We start from the raw sequence: 16,504 nt of genomic DNA, 5'->3' as shown, positions 1-16,504 counted from the left end.
GGCTGTGGTAGAATGTGCAGATTAGTCTAGGCACTTGGACTCCACATCAGAAGCTTTCTCAACACAGCAATCCATGAAGTAGCAAATGGCACTAAACAATGTGAATTGGCTCTTGATATGGAAATGACTTGTGAGTCCTGACTTAAAGACTGCAGTTCTTTTTATCTCTTCCTCCCAGAGGAGATAATTGTGGAGAAAAACGTTAAAATATTACTATGAAGAAGAAAAGTAACAGTAGCTACAAAATGTCTATCAAAAAAGAATGGTTAAGGAAACTGTGGTACAATGACACTGAAGCCTTTACAAAGAGGTATGGCCTTACAAAGCCTTTAAAAGAACATGCTAGAGCTATAATAAAGATGGGAAAGACTTCTAAAACAAGTTGAAAAAGCTGATCCAGAGCAATTAAACAGCTACTTCCACGTACATCTTTAAAAAAAAAAAGGCTTATGTACACAAATATATATATATATATATATATATATATATATATATATATATATATATATATATACATACACAAGTGAATGCTTAGCAAAGGTCTAGAAGAGAACATATCAGGATATTAACAAGAACTTCTGATGCAGAGTGTGTGATCAGTTAGGGAGAATGTCACTGGGCTTGGTATTATTATAATTAATTATTTATAAAAAATAATATGCTTTGTTTTGTTTGTGGTACCGGGGATGGGGCCCAGGATCTCGTGCATACTAGAAAAGTACCTTAAACATGGGGGTTTTTAAATAAAATAACATTAAGTTGTTTTTAAGAATAACAAAGATAAGCAGTGGAAGAACCTGAGATCTTTTATATTCAGACCTCAATGCATTTAATCCCATAAACTTCTGAATGACTTCCTTTTGGGGGCCCTTACATAAGGAGTACATGACATAACACCAACAGATGGGACACAGTGTTATGTATAATAAATTTCAGCAGTCTTCAGTGTCGGCTATCTTCCAGCCTCCCAGTCATGTAGACCTACTTTGTCAATCTTTCTTTGCCTTCCTAGTAGGAGTCACTGTTTCATATTTAACTGACAGCACCACCACCACCATCATCTTTCTCTATTACGAAATTTGGCTATTAACATTATGTTTTCTTCTTATTTTAATTCTGGCATACCTCTGCGAATGGTGCTGCCATTTGCTTCTGTTTTATATAATGATCTCTCCTCTATTAAGTCTACACAGTACCAACCCCCTTTCCTTGTCCTATATTCTCATACCCTTCTTTACCTTCCTGAGCCTAATCTTCTTTAGTTCTTATTTCCACTCTCTCTCTCACCATGGTTCCTCTCTTTCATTTCCTATTATGAATTTGATCCTTCACTTCACATACACAAAGGTTTTCTGATTTCACGGACAAGTTTTATGAAACCCATATTTATGTATATTCACTTGTTATACAAGAATTTAATTTCCTCCTATAAAATAATTTTTCTCTATTTCACTGATCTCCAACTATTTCCCTCTATATTTGCTTCTTCTCCCCACCCACATATGTCTCAGAACTTCTAAAATCAATTCCCACAAGTTTAAATTTCCTTGGTACTTCCTCTTCTAGGTTGTCTTCCTCTCTCCACCTATAGCTCTAAGTTTTTAGTGCCAGTACTACCAGGCACTATTCTAAGCACTATTTACACATATGAACTCATTTAATCCTTAAAGTACTAAAATAGATACTACAATTGCTCCATTTTAAGTGTATAGAAATTCAGAACCAGAGAGGTCATGAAGCTTGCCCCAGGTGACAAAGCTGGTCAGCGCTAGAGGACTTGAAGTCCATACTCACTGCAGGCAGGCTATGCATGTGTTTCCGAGTCAAAGTGAAGCATTTCCTTTTGCCTGCTCCAGCTATATCAAGGACTCACCTCTACTTCAGCACTAAGCATACTGAACTGTAACCAAGTGTTACTCATCTGTATCCTTCACTCTTCGACCTCTTTGAAACTGTCCATCTTTCTTAGAACATGTGATAGCACCTGGCAGCAGGAGGTATTAAATAAATGGTCACTGAACAAAGGAATAAGTCAAATATGTCCCATTTTAATAGCACTCCAATCCTAGTATAGCATATACTAGGCAGACTCAGTAATAAATTTTATACCAAGCCTTCCTTACTTACATGACACACACAAAAAATTGCAGTTTGGAGAACTATACTAATATATATCCATGTGTTTATTCTGGGAAACTCCAGGTAACAACATGCTAACACGACATTTAGATGGTGGACTATAAATCACCCCCAACAGAGATGGAAGGATTCCAGTTACCTGACAGTGCATCATAGAACTCGTCCTCACTAAGGATGCTGAGAGGCGGAGACCCTTCCACCAGAGACTGCTCTAATTCATGATGTTCAGTGGCTAGAGTTTCCAGTGCTTCTGACAAAATTTTGTTTTTTTCTTGCTCCTGTTCCAATTTAAAATTCCTCACCTAGAAGAAAACAGATAGACAACAGATTTCAGAGTGACAAGAGACAGACTTACTCAGACAATGTTATTTGTTTTTGATTCATATCTACTGAAACAACAGAAACGAAAACAGTCATGTTATATACTCATGGATGAATGAGCAAAATTACTAAACTAATTTTGTTCTTCCCATGGGGCTTTTTCTCACAACAGCTAAGTTAATGAAAACAGATTAAGAACTACCAAGCAAATTCAGCTCAATCAGGATTCTAGATTATGAAGCATGTTAATCAATTCAGAAATCATACATATTTTTTTAAAAAAATAGTATTTCTCAACATTAATCATGAAATAAAAAGCTTGAAGATGGTTTAACAAAATAATGTGAGCCATTCTAATGTTAAAAATGTCTACCACATCAAAGAAAAGATATACTTCCCTAGCAGTAGGTCTATCAAATAAAACAAGTTGTCCAGTAATAAATATAACTACTTTAATTTTAATTGTTCAATTCAATATTTTGGCTTCAATTCCACATCTTCAACTTACTATACTCAAAAAAATTAAAAAAAAACAGACAGTGTAAAGTCTGGTTTGATTTTTCATCTTTCAAAGGACCATCCATTCCTTGCATGTGATTCAAGACTTGTGCAGATGACTAAAACCCTCAAAGCTCCATGTAACCTAATCTCTACAAAACAGTATGTACTAGACTTGGTAGGAAGAGTTTCACCTATCTTGTATTAGTAGTTCAGGTCATTTAGTCCTTAATCTGGTTGGATTAGGAGCCAATAGGGCACTGTATATAGGAGCCAAAAATGTTGAGATCTACTGTAGCAATGTGCATGTGTGCATGTGTGTGTGTGTGTGTGTGTGTGTGTGTGTTTCTAGGGATTGAACCCAGGGCCTTGTGAATGTGAGGCAAGCGCTCTACCACTTGAGCTATATCTTATGCTTTCTCAGAAGATCCTTCTTCCTTGGTTTCCTGTTATAAGAGGTTTCTACTATCATTTAATGGTTTAATTTAACAGTGATCAACATAGTGGTCTTCTAACTTTTAAATTTAGCAGTAAAATATGTTTATCAAATATAAAAAAGATATTTTAGGAAGCAGAAACATGCTGGTGATGTTGGGTGTGGATCAGAAGTCTCACTGCTTTGACTTTCTTCTCCCCTCCCCATGGACCCTTGAGGCCCAAACCCAGGAGCTAGTCCCACAGTTGGAAAAGCACTGGACAGGGTGAACTCCCTATACCTCTTCCAGGTCAAACCTTTTGTGTGCAGGTCCTGGGTTCTAGAAGCTGTAGAACTCTCACAATGGCTCCTGCTTTCCTCACTGCACAGGATCTAACCCTCTCACTGCCTGACATTCCCATTCTCCTCCCCATGAACAAGGATGAAGCATTTCAGTCTCTGTTCTGACTCCAGGGCCCTTTGTGGCCCTGAGGTCTTAAGAGCTGCACAGTAGGTACACCACTCTAAATAAGAGAGCTGGATACCACTTAAAATACAATTTTATTGAATGCTCAATTCATAGCACAAAGCAGGGTTACATCTTTATGATCTTGGGAATAGTTCCAGTCCTTAGGTACCTTACTGTTTATAGCATTGAGATTATAATTATTAGAGCTGTTAATGGTAAGCAATAATAAGCAGAGACATAAACTAAAAAAAATTAAATATAGAATTACAATTTTTAGGAAACTGAAAAATATTTGGCAAATATTCCTATAATCTAAACAGTTATTTCCAGAAGAGGAAATATTTGTACTATGGCTTAGAGCAAGTTAAAAAAATAAAATATGGTTCTTCCTCCCTCTGATGATTTAAACAATTCACTTATCTAGATTTGAGGACAACATCCAAAATGATTCTTCCTTTGAATGAAAAGATCTATCAGCACTGTTATATTTGTAGATTCCAAAAACAATACTGCCAGATCAAAGTCTTCCATCTCTGCCCACTCTCTTTAGTCTTAACTTTTTCACTTTTCAAATATTAAAAATGAAGGTCAACTAAATGATCCGCTCTAGTTAAAAAATACATACATTTTAATACCTAAATTTATCTAGCAGATTTCAGCAAAATGGCAAATAAATGATCAAGGTCCAAAAATATCCAGTTCCCTCAACAAGATTTTATTCAAAATGTAGTTATAATCCTTTACCATCTAACATAAGCAGCACTTCACTTCTACACATCTACATCTGTTCCCACTTGTTCCCAAGAGAAAGTGAACAGGGTGGGAAACAGGAAAGGAAGAGACTCTCACCTCCTATTTCTGACCTTGATTTTATATTTCAGTTCATCTGAGGGTATTCTTACTAGTTTCAAGCCTAACAGGATCAACTGAACTAAAGAAACTACTATAAAACTACCCACAAAATGGTAATCTCTACCATTATTTAAGGGATGTACATGAGAAAGTAACTCTACATAGCACAGAAATTGCACAAGTAATGAATGAACTCTCTGGTTGCTTTAGAGAAGCATCTAGCAGCATACTTAACTTCCATTAACACTTTTTAGTCAGAGGGATTACTGGAACAAAGTAATTTCAAACCTTCTAAAAATCTCAACATTTCAGAAATACCTAGGGGAAATTTTGCATTTAAAAATGAGTATTGAATTGCTAATAAAGATATTGAAGAGTGCAACTTCATAAAATACTCATCTTACCTTTGAACCATTTCCAAATTTTCCCTTGCTAGCATAGAAATTATTGTAACAGAAACAGTAAATTTTGTGCATTTATTTGTGCATTACAATCCCAGGTGCAAGGCTCTCACTGCATTGACATTATATAGCAACATGTGCATACTGATTACTAGGTTTTTAAAATTCTCAAACCATAGTAATTATCCTAGTTACTATAAAAGGAATAAAGAATTTTTTCATAAAACTAGTGAACTCCAACAAGTGTTTATAATTACATTAGGAAATTTAATTTATTTACTGGGTACTGGGGATTGAACCCACGGGAGCTCGACCACTGAGCCACATCCCCAGCCCTTCTTATTTTTTATTTTGAGACAGGGTCTTGCTAAATTGCTTAGCACCTCACCAAGTTGCTGAGGCTGGCTTTGAACTTGCAAGCCTCCTGCCTCAACCTTCCAAACCAAACCATTGGGGTTACAGGCATGCACCACTACTACCTGGCGACATTAGGATATTTTAAACTAAGAAAACAAAAATCAATGTATGATCAAGTGAACATAAATGTTTAAACAACTCTTTAGGGAAAAAAATGGAAGGGCTGAACCATTATACCCTTTACAATGAACATATACAATGCTCTGTGTTGGTAGCCCCTGAAAGATTAATACAAATTTAGGCCTTTCCAAGTAGTCTGTCATTTTATCCCATTTCATGCTAGAAGGTGAAATTCACTTCCAAAGGAAATTCACTTCTGCCAGCAAAAGAATCCATCTTTTAAAAGCCATGTGGTAGCCAGCTTATATACGACTCATTTACACTTTCATTCTAGCAAGGGCCCTGTTTTTTGACCTGTTTCAGAGGAGTTTAGAAAGGCAGAAATCAAATCAAATCATTTGGCAAACACATACCACTAAAAAGTGATCTGATATTGGTATTCACAGAACACGGTGTATAATTATCCAATCACAAGCTAGGTGAAATCCTGGCCTTGATTGTCATTCCGATGCAGCCCTTTCTACTGGATGCACTCTGGTGGGTTCAGCAAGATCATCCTGAGCCATTTCTTCTTTGTTATTACACATATAGCTTTGATAATGAAGAAGGTAACAGAAACTTGAAATGCTAAATATTGAGTTTAAAAACACCTAATTTTCTCTCTGTGAAGGAATAGCACTGATACTTCTCTTTCTGTAGTTATAGGCCTAATAGTATTCTCACTTCAAAACTTTTTTCCAAATGTAAATTTTAGGTAGGCTCCCTGCTTTTGCTATATAGTTGATAAAAAGCATGAGCTGGGTACAGTGGCATACACCTGTAATCCCAGCAGCTTGGGAGACTGGGGCAAGAGGATCACAAATTCAAACACAGCCTCAGCAACTTAATAAGGCCCTAAGCAACTTAGCAATACCCTGTCTCAAAATAAAAATAAAATGAAATAAAAAGGGCTGGAGATATGGCTCAGTGGTTAAGGGTCCCTGGGTTTAATCCCTGGTCCACAGAAAAAAGCTTGAGTTATAACTGATAAGACCTCTTCTGCCCTCAAGTTCAACTACTACACTGTTTAGGTGGAGGAAGAGGGCTTCAGTTTAAATGTGTCCCGCAAATTTCATGTACCGGAGGCTTAAACCCTCCAAAGTCACATGTTAATGGTATTTGGAGGTGAGGCCTATGGGAGATAATTAGGATTAGATGAGGTCACGAGGGGTAGAATCTCCATGATGGCATTAATGGCTTTAAAAGGAGAAGTTAAAATCCAGGTAACACCTCTACTCTGTCTCACCACATGATGTCCTCCAATGTGCCAAGACCCATCAAGGAGGCTCTCTCACATGCTGAGCAGATATCAGTACCACACACTTAAGATTTTCCAGCCTCTAAACCACAGTCAAGACAAACCTTTATTCTTTGTAAATTACCCAGTTTGTGGCATTCAGATATAGCAACAGAAAGGCAGACTAAGTAAAGGATAGAGTGCCCATGTGAGATGTAAATGGTTAACATCCATAGCCAGTCAATGAATCCACCACATCCAGGCTACATCACACACACACCTCCAAGTTCCAGGGATATTATGCTATGATCCCATGTCTAAGGCATGATGAAGAATAGAAATAGATCCTCACGATATTATAGTACACACTTGCTTTATTTCATAAACTTACAAAGCACCTTTGTACTCATGCAGTTTCAGAGTTGTCACTACCTCTCTCTCTGAAACTCTCTCCTTGCTATCAATGCTTTTTCAAGCGTAATGAATTTCCGTATCCTGCTGGAGACCATAGGGAAGGTCAACAGCAGAATAAAAGGATCTCTTAAGATGCTATCATAACAACTTGAGTAAGAGATGGGTATCAACAATGGAATTGCCAAGAAATGTCATATTCTAGACAGATTTTGTAGGAAGGCCTAAATGTTTTGCTGAAAGACTGAGATGTGAGAAAAAAGAGGAATCAAGGATGACACTGTGGTTTCAGGCTGAGCAACCAGGATAGAGTTATAATTGCCTAACATGGGAAAGAATGCAGGAGGACAGGGACAACTGAGAACTCAGTTTCACATATGGAAAACGTGAGGAGCTAGCAGACAGCAAGTGCAGATGTCACATGGGCAACCAGATATCAAGCCAGGTCCTTAAGGAAGAAATTATATGTTTTAAGTCTTATGACTAGATATGATCACTAAGGAAGAAAGATAGAAATGCAGAGAAATCTAAGGACTAAACCCTAGTAGAAGAGATGAAAAAGAACCAGCAAAGGAGAATGTGCGTGTGCGCGGGGTGGGGGTGGTGGAAGAGAGGTAAGAGGAAAACCAGAAGTGTGTTGTATCCTGGAAGCTCAAGAGAGGTACTACTTATAGGAGGAAAAAAATTATCAATAATGAAAAACTGATGGCAGATCAAATAATATGAGAACTAAGAGCAGAGAAATGTATTTGGTAATACAGAGATTGATCATGAACTCAAGAGTAGTTTCAGTTAGTGCTGAGAGGATGTTGGAGGTGACAAGTGGGTCAATAAAGAGGAGAGAGCAACTACAAACATTCCTTAACTTCTGCTCAGAAGAGAAAAAGAGAATTGGAATGGTTGCTAGAAGTGGTTTGGGGAGTTAGTAAGGTTTTACACTGATGGAAAGGTTCAATAGATAGAGCAGAATTAATGATGTTCAAATAAGAGAATTGCTGCAATGATGCTGTTGGGTTTGCAAAAGGAAATGTGCTGTAACCTACAGGAGTACAGCTGGTCTTTGCTTAGGTCTTGGACAGTTCATACTTAGGTGCAGGAAAAAAAAGCTGTGTGTGTGTGGGGGGGGGGGGGCGATAAGTGTGGATAGGTGGATAAGTGTAACCTGAAGTTTGCTTCTAATTGCTTCTGTTATCTCAGTGCAATTGAAGAATATAGAGAACAGGAAACAGACACAGACAACCTATTGGTGCTAGCATATGGATACACTAAAAAAAATCTCTACTCTTTTTTGAAATGTCAAAATGTACACAAAATGAAAGGAGTTCACCCTGAGATTAAAGATGACATGGATCCCATGACCCCATTAAAGCCTCATTCACATTAACCTGTCAACCCAACACATGGAAACACCCTCAAGTGTTTTCCCTTTGCTTACATCTGATGTGAATGGCAACCAGCACCATTTAAAAAGTCCACCTTTATTACAGACAATGCTCTCTTTCTCAACTCAGTTCAAGAAAGAAATGCCTTTCTCAATTACCTCTGTATGTCTCTGCACTTGGATGAGGAAGAGACAGATATGGTTTACTGATATGTGAAAGAAAATGACCTCAGTGGAGCTTATTAAAATGGCAATTTCTGCTAATAACTGTTAATTCCTTTCAAAAGGTATCTTTAGACATTTAAATCAAGGAAGAATTTAAAGATAACTCCACACCCAGGGCAGAGCCAATAAACAGGTACTTAGAAACACTTGCAGGGAAAATACTTGATAAGTAATGGGATGGGGTTAAAAACAGGGTGATAATGACGTTTGGAAAAACTCAATAAAAACCCAGAATATTTGATTTATTTTTGTCAGAATGACTTAAAATCAATGGGAGATTAGTGATAATAACAAATGACAACATAAAAATTGTTTCATTTTTACACATCTTTTAAAAAACAAAGAGAAACAAGCTTCTGAAAGTAGCATTTGCTCCCACTATATGGTAACAATAGGGATTCCATGCAAGTTTATTTCACTGTTCTGTTCATGGCTCTGGCTTAGAATAATTTTGTACAAAATCTCATAATAATTTGCTCTTCAACTGAAAAATTGAACCACTTGACACTGATTGTAATACATTAGGAATCTCTACAATAGCTTAAATTTCCTTCATTACATACCTTTTATAACCTCAAAGCAGCACTTATAGGATTAGATTCCTACAAGCAGTATGAACTTTAATGTATAATTTTCAAATTATTCCAGATTATAGTATAATGGGTTAAATATTTCAAAATTAGGCAAACTATTTTTAAATGAATAAATATTAAGGTGGATAATAACAAGAGGAGAGGTGAGAAAAAGAGCAATCCAAGATAGTCTTGATAGGATCTCTTTCACTATTATTAGTATTTCAAAATTTACAAAGAGAGATATAATTTAAGTGCAGAACCTTCAATAAAAAAATCTCCAAAAATCTCTTTATTCCTAATTTCATTATGAGTTTGTCTAGTTAAAAAAAGGTGACTTTAATTTCATAAGCATTGTATGGTTCTAACCATTGTGTATGGTTCTATATATACACATAACTAATTTTAAGTCTATTGCAAAGTTATAGATACGTGGCATTTTTGTGTATTTTTAAGGTTATTAAATCCTTACATCTACTATGAGGAATATATGTGTATGTGTATGTGTATAAAAACAGAAGATCAAAAATTTTAAGAAAGTTGCCAAAAGTCACCAAGATCATTTATCCACATCCCACTAGTTTCCCAATCCATGATGCTGCCAATAACCACACAGCCCCAAAACAACACTGATAAAAATACATGATCATCAGTCTGTTTTTTAAAAGCAGAAGATTTTACCTACTTTCTTTGTGGATAGGGGTTTCTTAACAGGCAAATGTGGGTAAGGGGAGGAAGGGGTACTAGACTACAGCAAAAACATTTGTTTAGATCCCCTGGCAAAAAGTTTCAATGTAGCTAAAAAAATATACACCAAGGGGTGTATTTAGATAGGGGAAACAATTTTTAATGTTCTGTGTTATCCATCAATTAATTGATTTTCAAAATAACTAGAAGGATTTTAAGTCTTTCTAATACCAAGATGATAAATATCTGGGGTGATGAATATGTAAATTACACTGATGTGATCACTGCACTGGTATACGTATACGGAAATACCGTACTATAACCCCTAAGTGTGTATAATTGTGAGTTAATTTTAAAACAAAAATACACCAAAGCACAAATAACAAAAATTTAAAATTTGGTGGTCAAAGAGCACTATCAACAGTAAAAAGACAATCAACAGGGCTGGGGCTATTAGCTCAGTGGCAGAGGGCTTGCCTTGCATGTATGAGGCACTGGGTTCGATCCTTTGGACCACATAAAAATAAACAAAGGCATTCTGTCCATCTACAACTAAAAAAAATTTTTTAAATAGACAATAGAATGAGAGAAAATATTTTAAGTCATATATTGGTTAAGAGTGTATTATCTAAAATATATACACAATTATACAAAGAACTCTTTTAACTCAGTAAAACAAACAATCCAATTAAAAAAATTAAGAACCTAAATGGGCATTTTTCCCTGAAGATATACAAATAACCAACAAGCACATGAAAAATTGTTCAACAATCTTTAGTCACTAGGGGAATGGAAATCATAACCATAATGAGACTACTACTTCACACCCACTAGAGTGGCTACAATTTAAAAAAAAAAAAAAAAAAAGGAAAACAACTAATCATGAGTACATAGAGAAATTGGAGCCTTTGTCTATGCTGATGGGAATGTAAAATGTAGCCATAGAGAAAAATAATTTAGTGGTTCTTCAAAATGCTAAACACAGAATTACCCTATAACCCACAAATTACACTCTCAGGTGTACACCAAAAAATAAAAATAAAAACAAATGTTCAAATACTTGTAAAAAAATATTTATAGCACTACTATTCACAATACCCAAAGGGTAGAAACCCAAGTGTCCATAAATGTATGAATGGATAAACAAAATGTATAATATACACAAAAAAGAATACTACTCAGCCATAAAAAGGAACTAATTACTGATACATGCCATAATGCCTATGAACTTGAAAAACAGTATGCTAAGAGAAAAAGACACAAAATCTTATGTATTAAATAATTCCATTCATATAAAATTCCCAACAAAGGCAAATTATTAGTGAAAGCATATTACTGGTTTTCAGAGACTTGGGACCAAGAAGAGGATGGGGAAAAACTGCTTAATGATTAAAAGTTCCCTTTTGGGATGATGAAAATATTTTAGACGAATAAAGAGGTGAGAGTTTCACATTATGCCAGTGACTAGTATGCTGAAAATTTGATTTTATATTGGGAATTTCACATCAATTTTTCAAAAAAGCTTTTTTTTAAAAAAAAGCACAAACACATTTATCATATAACTGCACCATTCAACACCTAAGATATTTATCTAAGAAAAATAAAAGATTATGTCCAAATACTTGTATACATATATTGATAATTTATTTGTAATAGCCAAGTCCTGGAAACTAATGTCCATTAATAGGTGAATGGATGAATTGTGGCACAGGCATAAAACAATACTATTCAGCAATGAAAAGGAACAGAATACTATTCACCAACAAAAAGGGATGCAATAACATGGCTGAATCCCAAAATAATTTCACTGAGTCAAAGGAGCCAGGTCCCTTCCACCCAAAGTACAATCTATACAATATTCTAGAAAATTTCTATTGACTCTAGTGATAGAAAGCTTATCAACAGCTGCCTACAGATGGGGTAGGAGACAGATGGGTGGCATACAAAAAGACGGGAGGTATTCCTTATCTAGTGATGATGGCTTTACCAGTGTAAGCATATGTCAAAATTTATTGAACTACACTTTAAATCTGTGCAGTTTATAAAACAAATATTCTTTAATAAAACTGGAAAAATGCTAACAAATAGCAATAGGAAAAGCACAGTAACAAGATTGCTCATATACTGACAGTGGGAATTAAACCAACCAAACATTTGTTATAGTCTTAAAAATATTTTCAAAAACTAGATGACCAAAGAAACACATTCACTCTGATTTTAAAAAATGTAAGATACTTAACAGCAATGTATATTTTGTGTATCTGTATATCAATATGAATAAACTAGACACACTAAAGTCTTACTAGTTGATCTTGGATTCTAATTTTTATAATCTCTATGCTTTACAGAAAATAGCTATCTAATAATGCCTATGTCTTCTATATCCCTCTATAATTGATGTATTATAAACTGCACAGATTTATATCCCTTCTATATCCCTCTCATAATTTCATAATTAGCAAATTATTCTTAAACATATCTATTTAGGAGTCAAAGTTTGGATCAAAGCTTTGCATTAAATGTGCAGTGTGTCAAATGTAAACTGGTGTTTACACACGGCTTTTCAGACATCTAGCATGGGAGCCCAATCTGAGAATTTGTTAAGCACACCCCTGTCTCATCATGGCTGCAAAGCTTCTGCCTAAAAATAGCTTATCCTTATGTAATCGCTCACCACAGATTTGTACACTTTATCTATGCTTGAAATAAATATATTTTTTAGATATGTGCCAAAACAGATACATAATCATTTTTGAAGGCAGAGGAGTTTAATCATAATCTACACATATCTTGATTTCACAATTTATTCAGGAGCTTGGTTGTTCATAGTTCTGCTGATGAAAATAACCAGAAAAAGTTATTTATAATAGAAGTAACACCATAGCAACTCTAACTTTAATTTTTAAGTGAACTTTACTGAGATTATGTATAACACATCCATTTTCAGTGTAAAGTTCAATGATTTTTTATGACTACATACCCCATGTAACTAGCACCACTACCAAGACACAGAACATTTCTATCACACCTCCTCCATCCTCATGGGCTCCTTCAGGCATTCTCCCATTCTCTCCACCCCAGGCACCCACACTCTGATTTCTATAACCCTGGATCAGGTTTGTCTGTTTTGGGATGTCTCTTTTGTGTCTGGCCTCTTTCACACAGAGAACCAACCCTCACCCCCACCTGCAAAGATTCATCAATGCTATTGAAAGAATAAGTTTCTTCTTTTCATTGTTAAGGACTGTTAGAGTCTGTAAACAAGTCAAGATGGTGCCTGGCATTTTGCCAGGGGGAGTGGTTTGTGAAGTAACACCAGCGAGCCATTAAGTATGGAGATTCCTTATTGGTTGACTGCTGTATCTAGTTTATGTTAATTAAGATAAGCTGTGTGGAATGTATATATACCCCTCCTGTCCTACAATAAATGGCTCCCACTCCTGCTGTATCAATGTACACAAGTTGTTCGTCAACCTCCCCGGTTATTTTGCTGCCTTTTCCACTACACAACTATACCATGATCACATCTCCACTGAAATGCCTTCAGCTCTGTCTCTGAGAATAGCCTTCTGCATACAGTGAATATAGTTAAGCCCTTCTGAAACTAACTTTCCTTGAATAAAATGTTGATGTTTTATTCAATTTCAAAAGGTGTTTCTGTGGTTCTCAAACTATGGATAAAAAATGAAATCACTACTTTAGTACTCTATCTGAAGAAAATATTTTAAGTATCTTAAAACAGTGGTTTTCATGGGCTGGGGTTGTGGCTCAGCGGTAGAGTGCTTGCCTAGCACATTCAAGGTCCTGGGTTCGATCCTCAGCACCACACAAAAATATAACCAAATAAAAGTATTGTGTACAACTATTTTAAATTTTTTTTAAAAAAAAAACAGTGGTTCTCAGGTTTTGCCAGTCATAGAACATATAGAAATTATTTCCAGGGCACACTGGACATTAAGCACCTGGTTTGGAGCTTTGGCCACACTTAAAGATTATTTATCTTGAGCTCACTACTTGCAAAACTCTGTTAAGATAATTTTAAAAAGCAAATATTCTTGTTTTAATAACCTATAATAACCTATATTTTTATACAACAAAAATTTTATGTTTGTACAAAATCAAATATTAAGCTAAAATGGTGTTGCACATTGGTAATCCCAGCTACTCTAATGCAGGAGGATTTAAAGTTAAAAGGCCAGCCCAGGCAACTGAGACCTTGTCTCAAAATTTTTAAAAATTAAAATTAAAAAAAGAGAATGGGGGAATCAGTGGTGGATTATTCCTGGCTTCCCTCCCCAGCACGCGCGCGCGCGCACACACACACACACACACACACACACAACACATCTAATTTACTAAGCAACCAAAGTGATTTAAAAATTCCCAAATTCTAAAACAATGAACATGGCTTCTTATATTCCCTTCTTCAGGTACACTTAACATTTTTTTATGATCTTTTCAAAAGAAAAAAATTTGACCAATGACTGTGAAGTGGAACAAGTGCCCCTTTCAAGAAATTCAGAAGCAGCAACCAAGGAAGAGTCAGTCACTCATTCCACTGTGCTCTTCAACAAATACAATCAACCACCCACACCATGCCTGGCATTCCAGGCTCTGTGAATCAACAGTAAAGAAAATAGGCAACAATCAATCCCTGTACTCATCCAACTTACAGTCTACGATGAGAAGAGGAACAAGGAGAACTAGAAGAATACTTAGTATGTTTAATGGTGGAAAACACAAGATATGAAAACAAACCTGCTATATAGGAAAGGGAGTCCAGGGGGCTCACCAAGAAGGTATCACTGGATCAACAGCTGACAGAGGGGAAGGAGTGAGCCAGATAGAAAGCCAAATGAGAAGTGCTGTGCTTTGCACCAACGCCCTACAGAACATTTAGCTCCTTTCTAATAATGAGTTTTAAGGAAAAACCTGAGAGGAATAAGAAAAAAGGAATGATCTAGAAAGCTTGACACAGTAGTAACAATGGAGTCTGGTGATGTCTGACTCAGGGAAAACAATTTACTGGTTATTCCAAATAGCTAAGGAATTGTCACAGGAAAGGAAAGACACTTTTGTGTGATGCTGAAGGGCACGGACCTAGAACCATGAATTTTAAAAGGAAAGGGGTTGGGGGCAGACAATTTTTTGCCTTATGGAATGCTTAACCTTCTAATATTTATAGTCCTCTTATGGTAGACTGGGTGGCCCTAAGAGATCACTCTTTTTTTTAAAATTTTTATTGTTGGTTGTTCAAAACATTACATAGTTCTTGATATATCATATTTCACACTTTGATTCAAGTGGGTTATGAACTCCCATTTTTACCCCGTATACAGATTGCAGAATCACATCAGTTACACATCCACTGATTAGCAGGGGCTAGCATCTATGTTGTTTTGCCAGATGTTATGCTAAATACATATTATTGCATTCAATCTTCCCCACCCACAGCCCTGTGAAGCAGTTATTATTGCCCATGAGGAAGCTCCAGCTCAACAAGATTACATGACCTATCTAGGATTACATAGCTAGTAAGTGACAGAGCCTGTATCCAAACCCAGGTCTCAATGACTCAGGTCCCACACTTTTAACCACTGGACTTTACACCTTTATATCAACCAATGTACAAGCTCATATATAATATGAAATGACTGTCTGGCTGGCAAAGATTATAGAGAGAATTTCCACAAATACAGGAAAATAAGATGAATTCTGAGATTGCTTTTAGAATTTTATATTTAAATTTTCCCATGCATCAATCTTAAAGTTTTCCTTGACTTCAAAGTTTCTGGAAACTTTGTATATATAAACTTAAACCAATTCTTGAGTCCATGAAAATCTCAAGAATCCACCCTGTTTTGTGGAGGAGTGTTTTTTAGCCAAGTGAAAAGGGAGACACCAAGGTGCACCCCCCTCCATCACATTTCATGCAGAGCAAATGCTATACAATTTGAAAAAGCACCGCTCTGCAGGGCAATTATGGGTCAATGTAAGCAGGGATAGTCAGGACATCTTGGAGCTAATGTTTGAACAGAAAATGTTACTAATTCTACTTAAAACATTGTTCTCCATACCTCACACCATTTCAGATGGCTGTCAAAAAAAGTTTGTGAGAATATAGAGAAATTAGAACTCTTGGCACTGTTGGAATGTAAAGTGGCACAGCTGCTATGGACACTACAATGTAGTGGTTCCTCAAAAAATTAAAACAACTGCCATATAATATCCAGCAATATCAATTTTGTGTATATATGCAAAAGAAATGAAAGCAGAGACTCAAAGAGGTATTCATACACCCATATTCAAGTAACATTCTTTACAACAGCCAAAAGGAGGAAGCAATCCAAGTGTTCATGGAGAGAAGAACTATCAAACAA

General features: G+C 35.9%; 1 protein-coding gene across 10 annotated transcripts in view; it reads right to left on the bottom strand.

The window, feature by feature from the left end:
* Nucleotides 1-16,504, bottom strand: part of Osbpl1a (oxysterol binding protein like 1A) — a 220,357-nt gene that overhangs the window by 87,331 nt on the left and 116,522 nt on the right. For all 10 annotated transcript variants that reach the window (XM_058578262.1, XM_046433512.2, XM_046433521.2 and 7 more), the window contains one exon: nucleotides 2,279-2,441. In XM_058578262.1, the coding sequence (XP_058434245.1) occupies nucleotides 2,279-2,441 (163 nt within the window). The remainder of the gene's footprint in view (nucleotides 1-2,278; nucleotides 2,442-16,504) is intronic.

This window comes from Marmota monax, unplaced genomic scaffold, assembly GCF_021218885.2.
Source record: "Marmota monax isolate L192 unplaced genomic scaffold, Marmota_monax_Labrador192_F-V1.1 WCK01_AAM20220418_F8-fsc00126, whole genome shotgun sequence".
Taxonomy (NCBI): Eukaryota; Metazoa; Chordata; class Mammalia; order Rodentia; family Sciuridae; genus Marmota; species Marmota monax.
The sequence above is the reverse complement of the archived record's forward strand: the minus strand, read 5'-3'. Positions and strand labels throughout refer to the sequence as shown.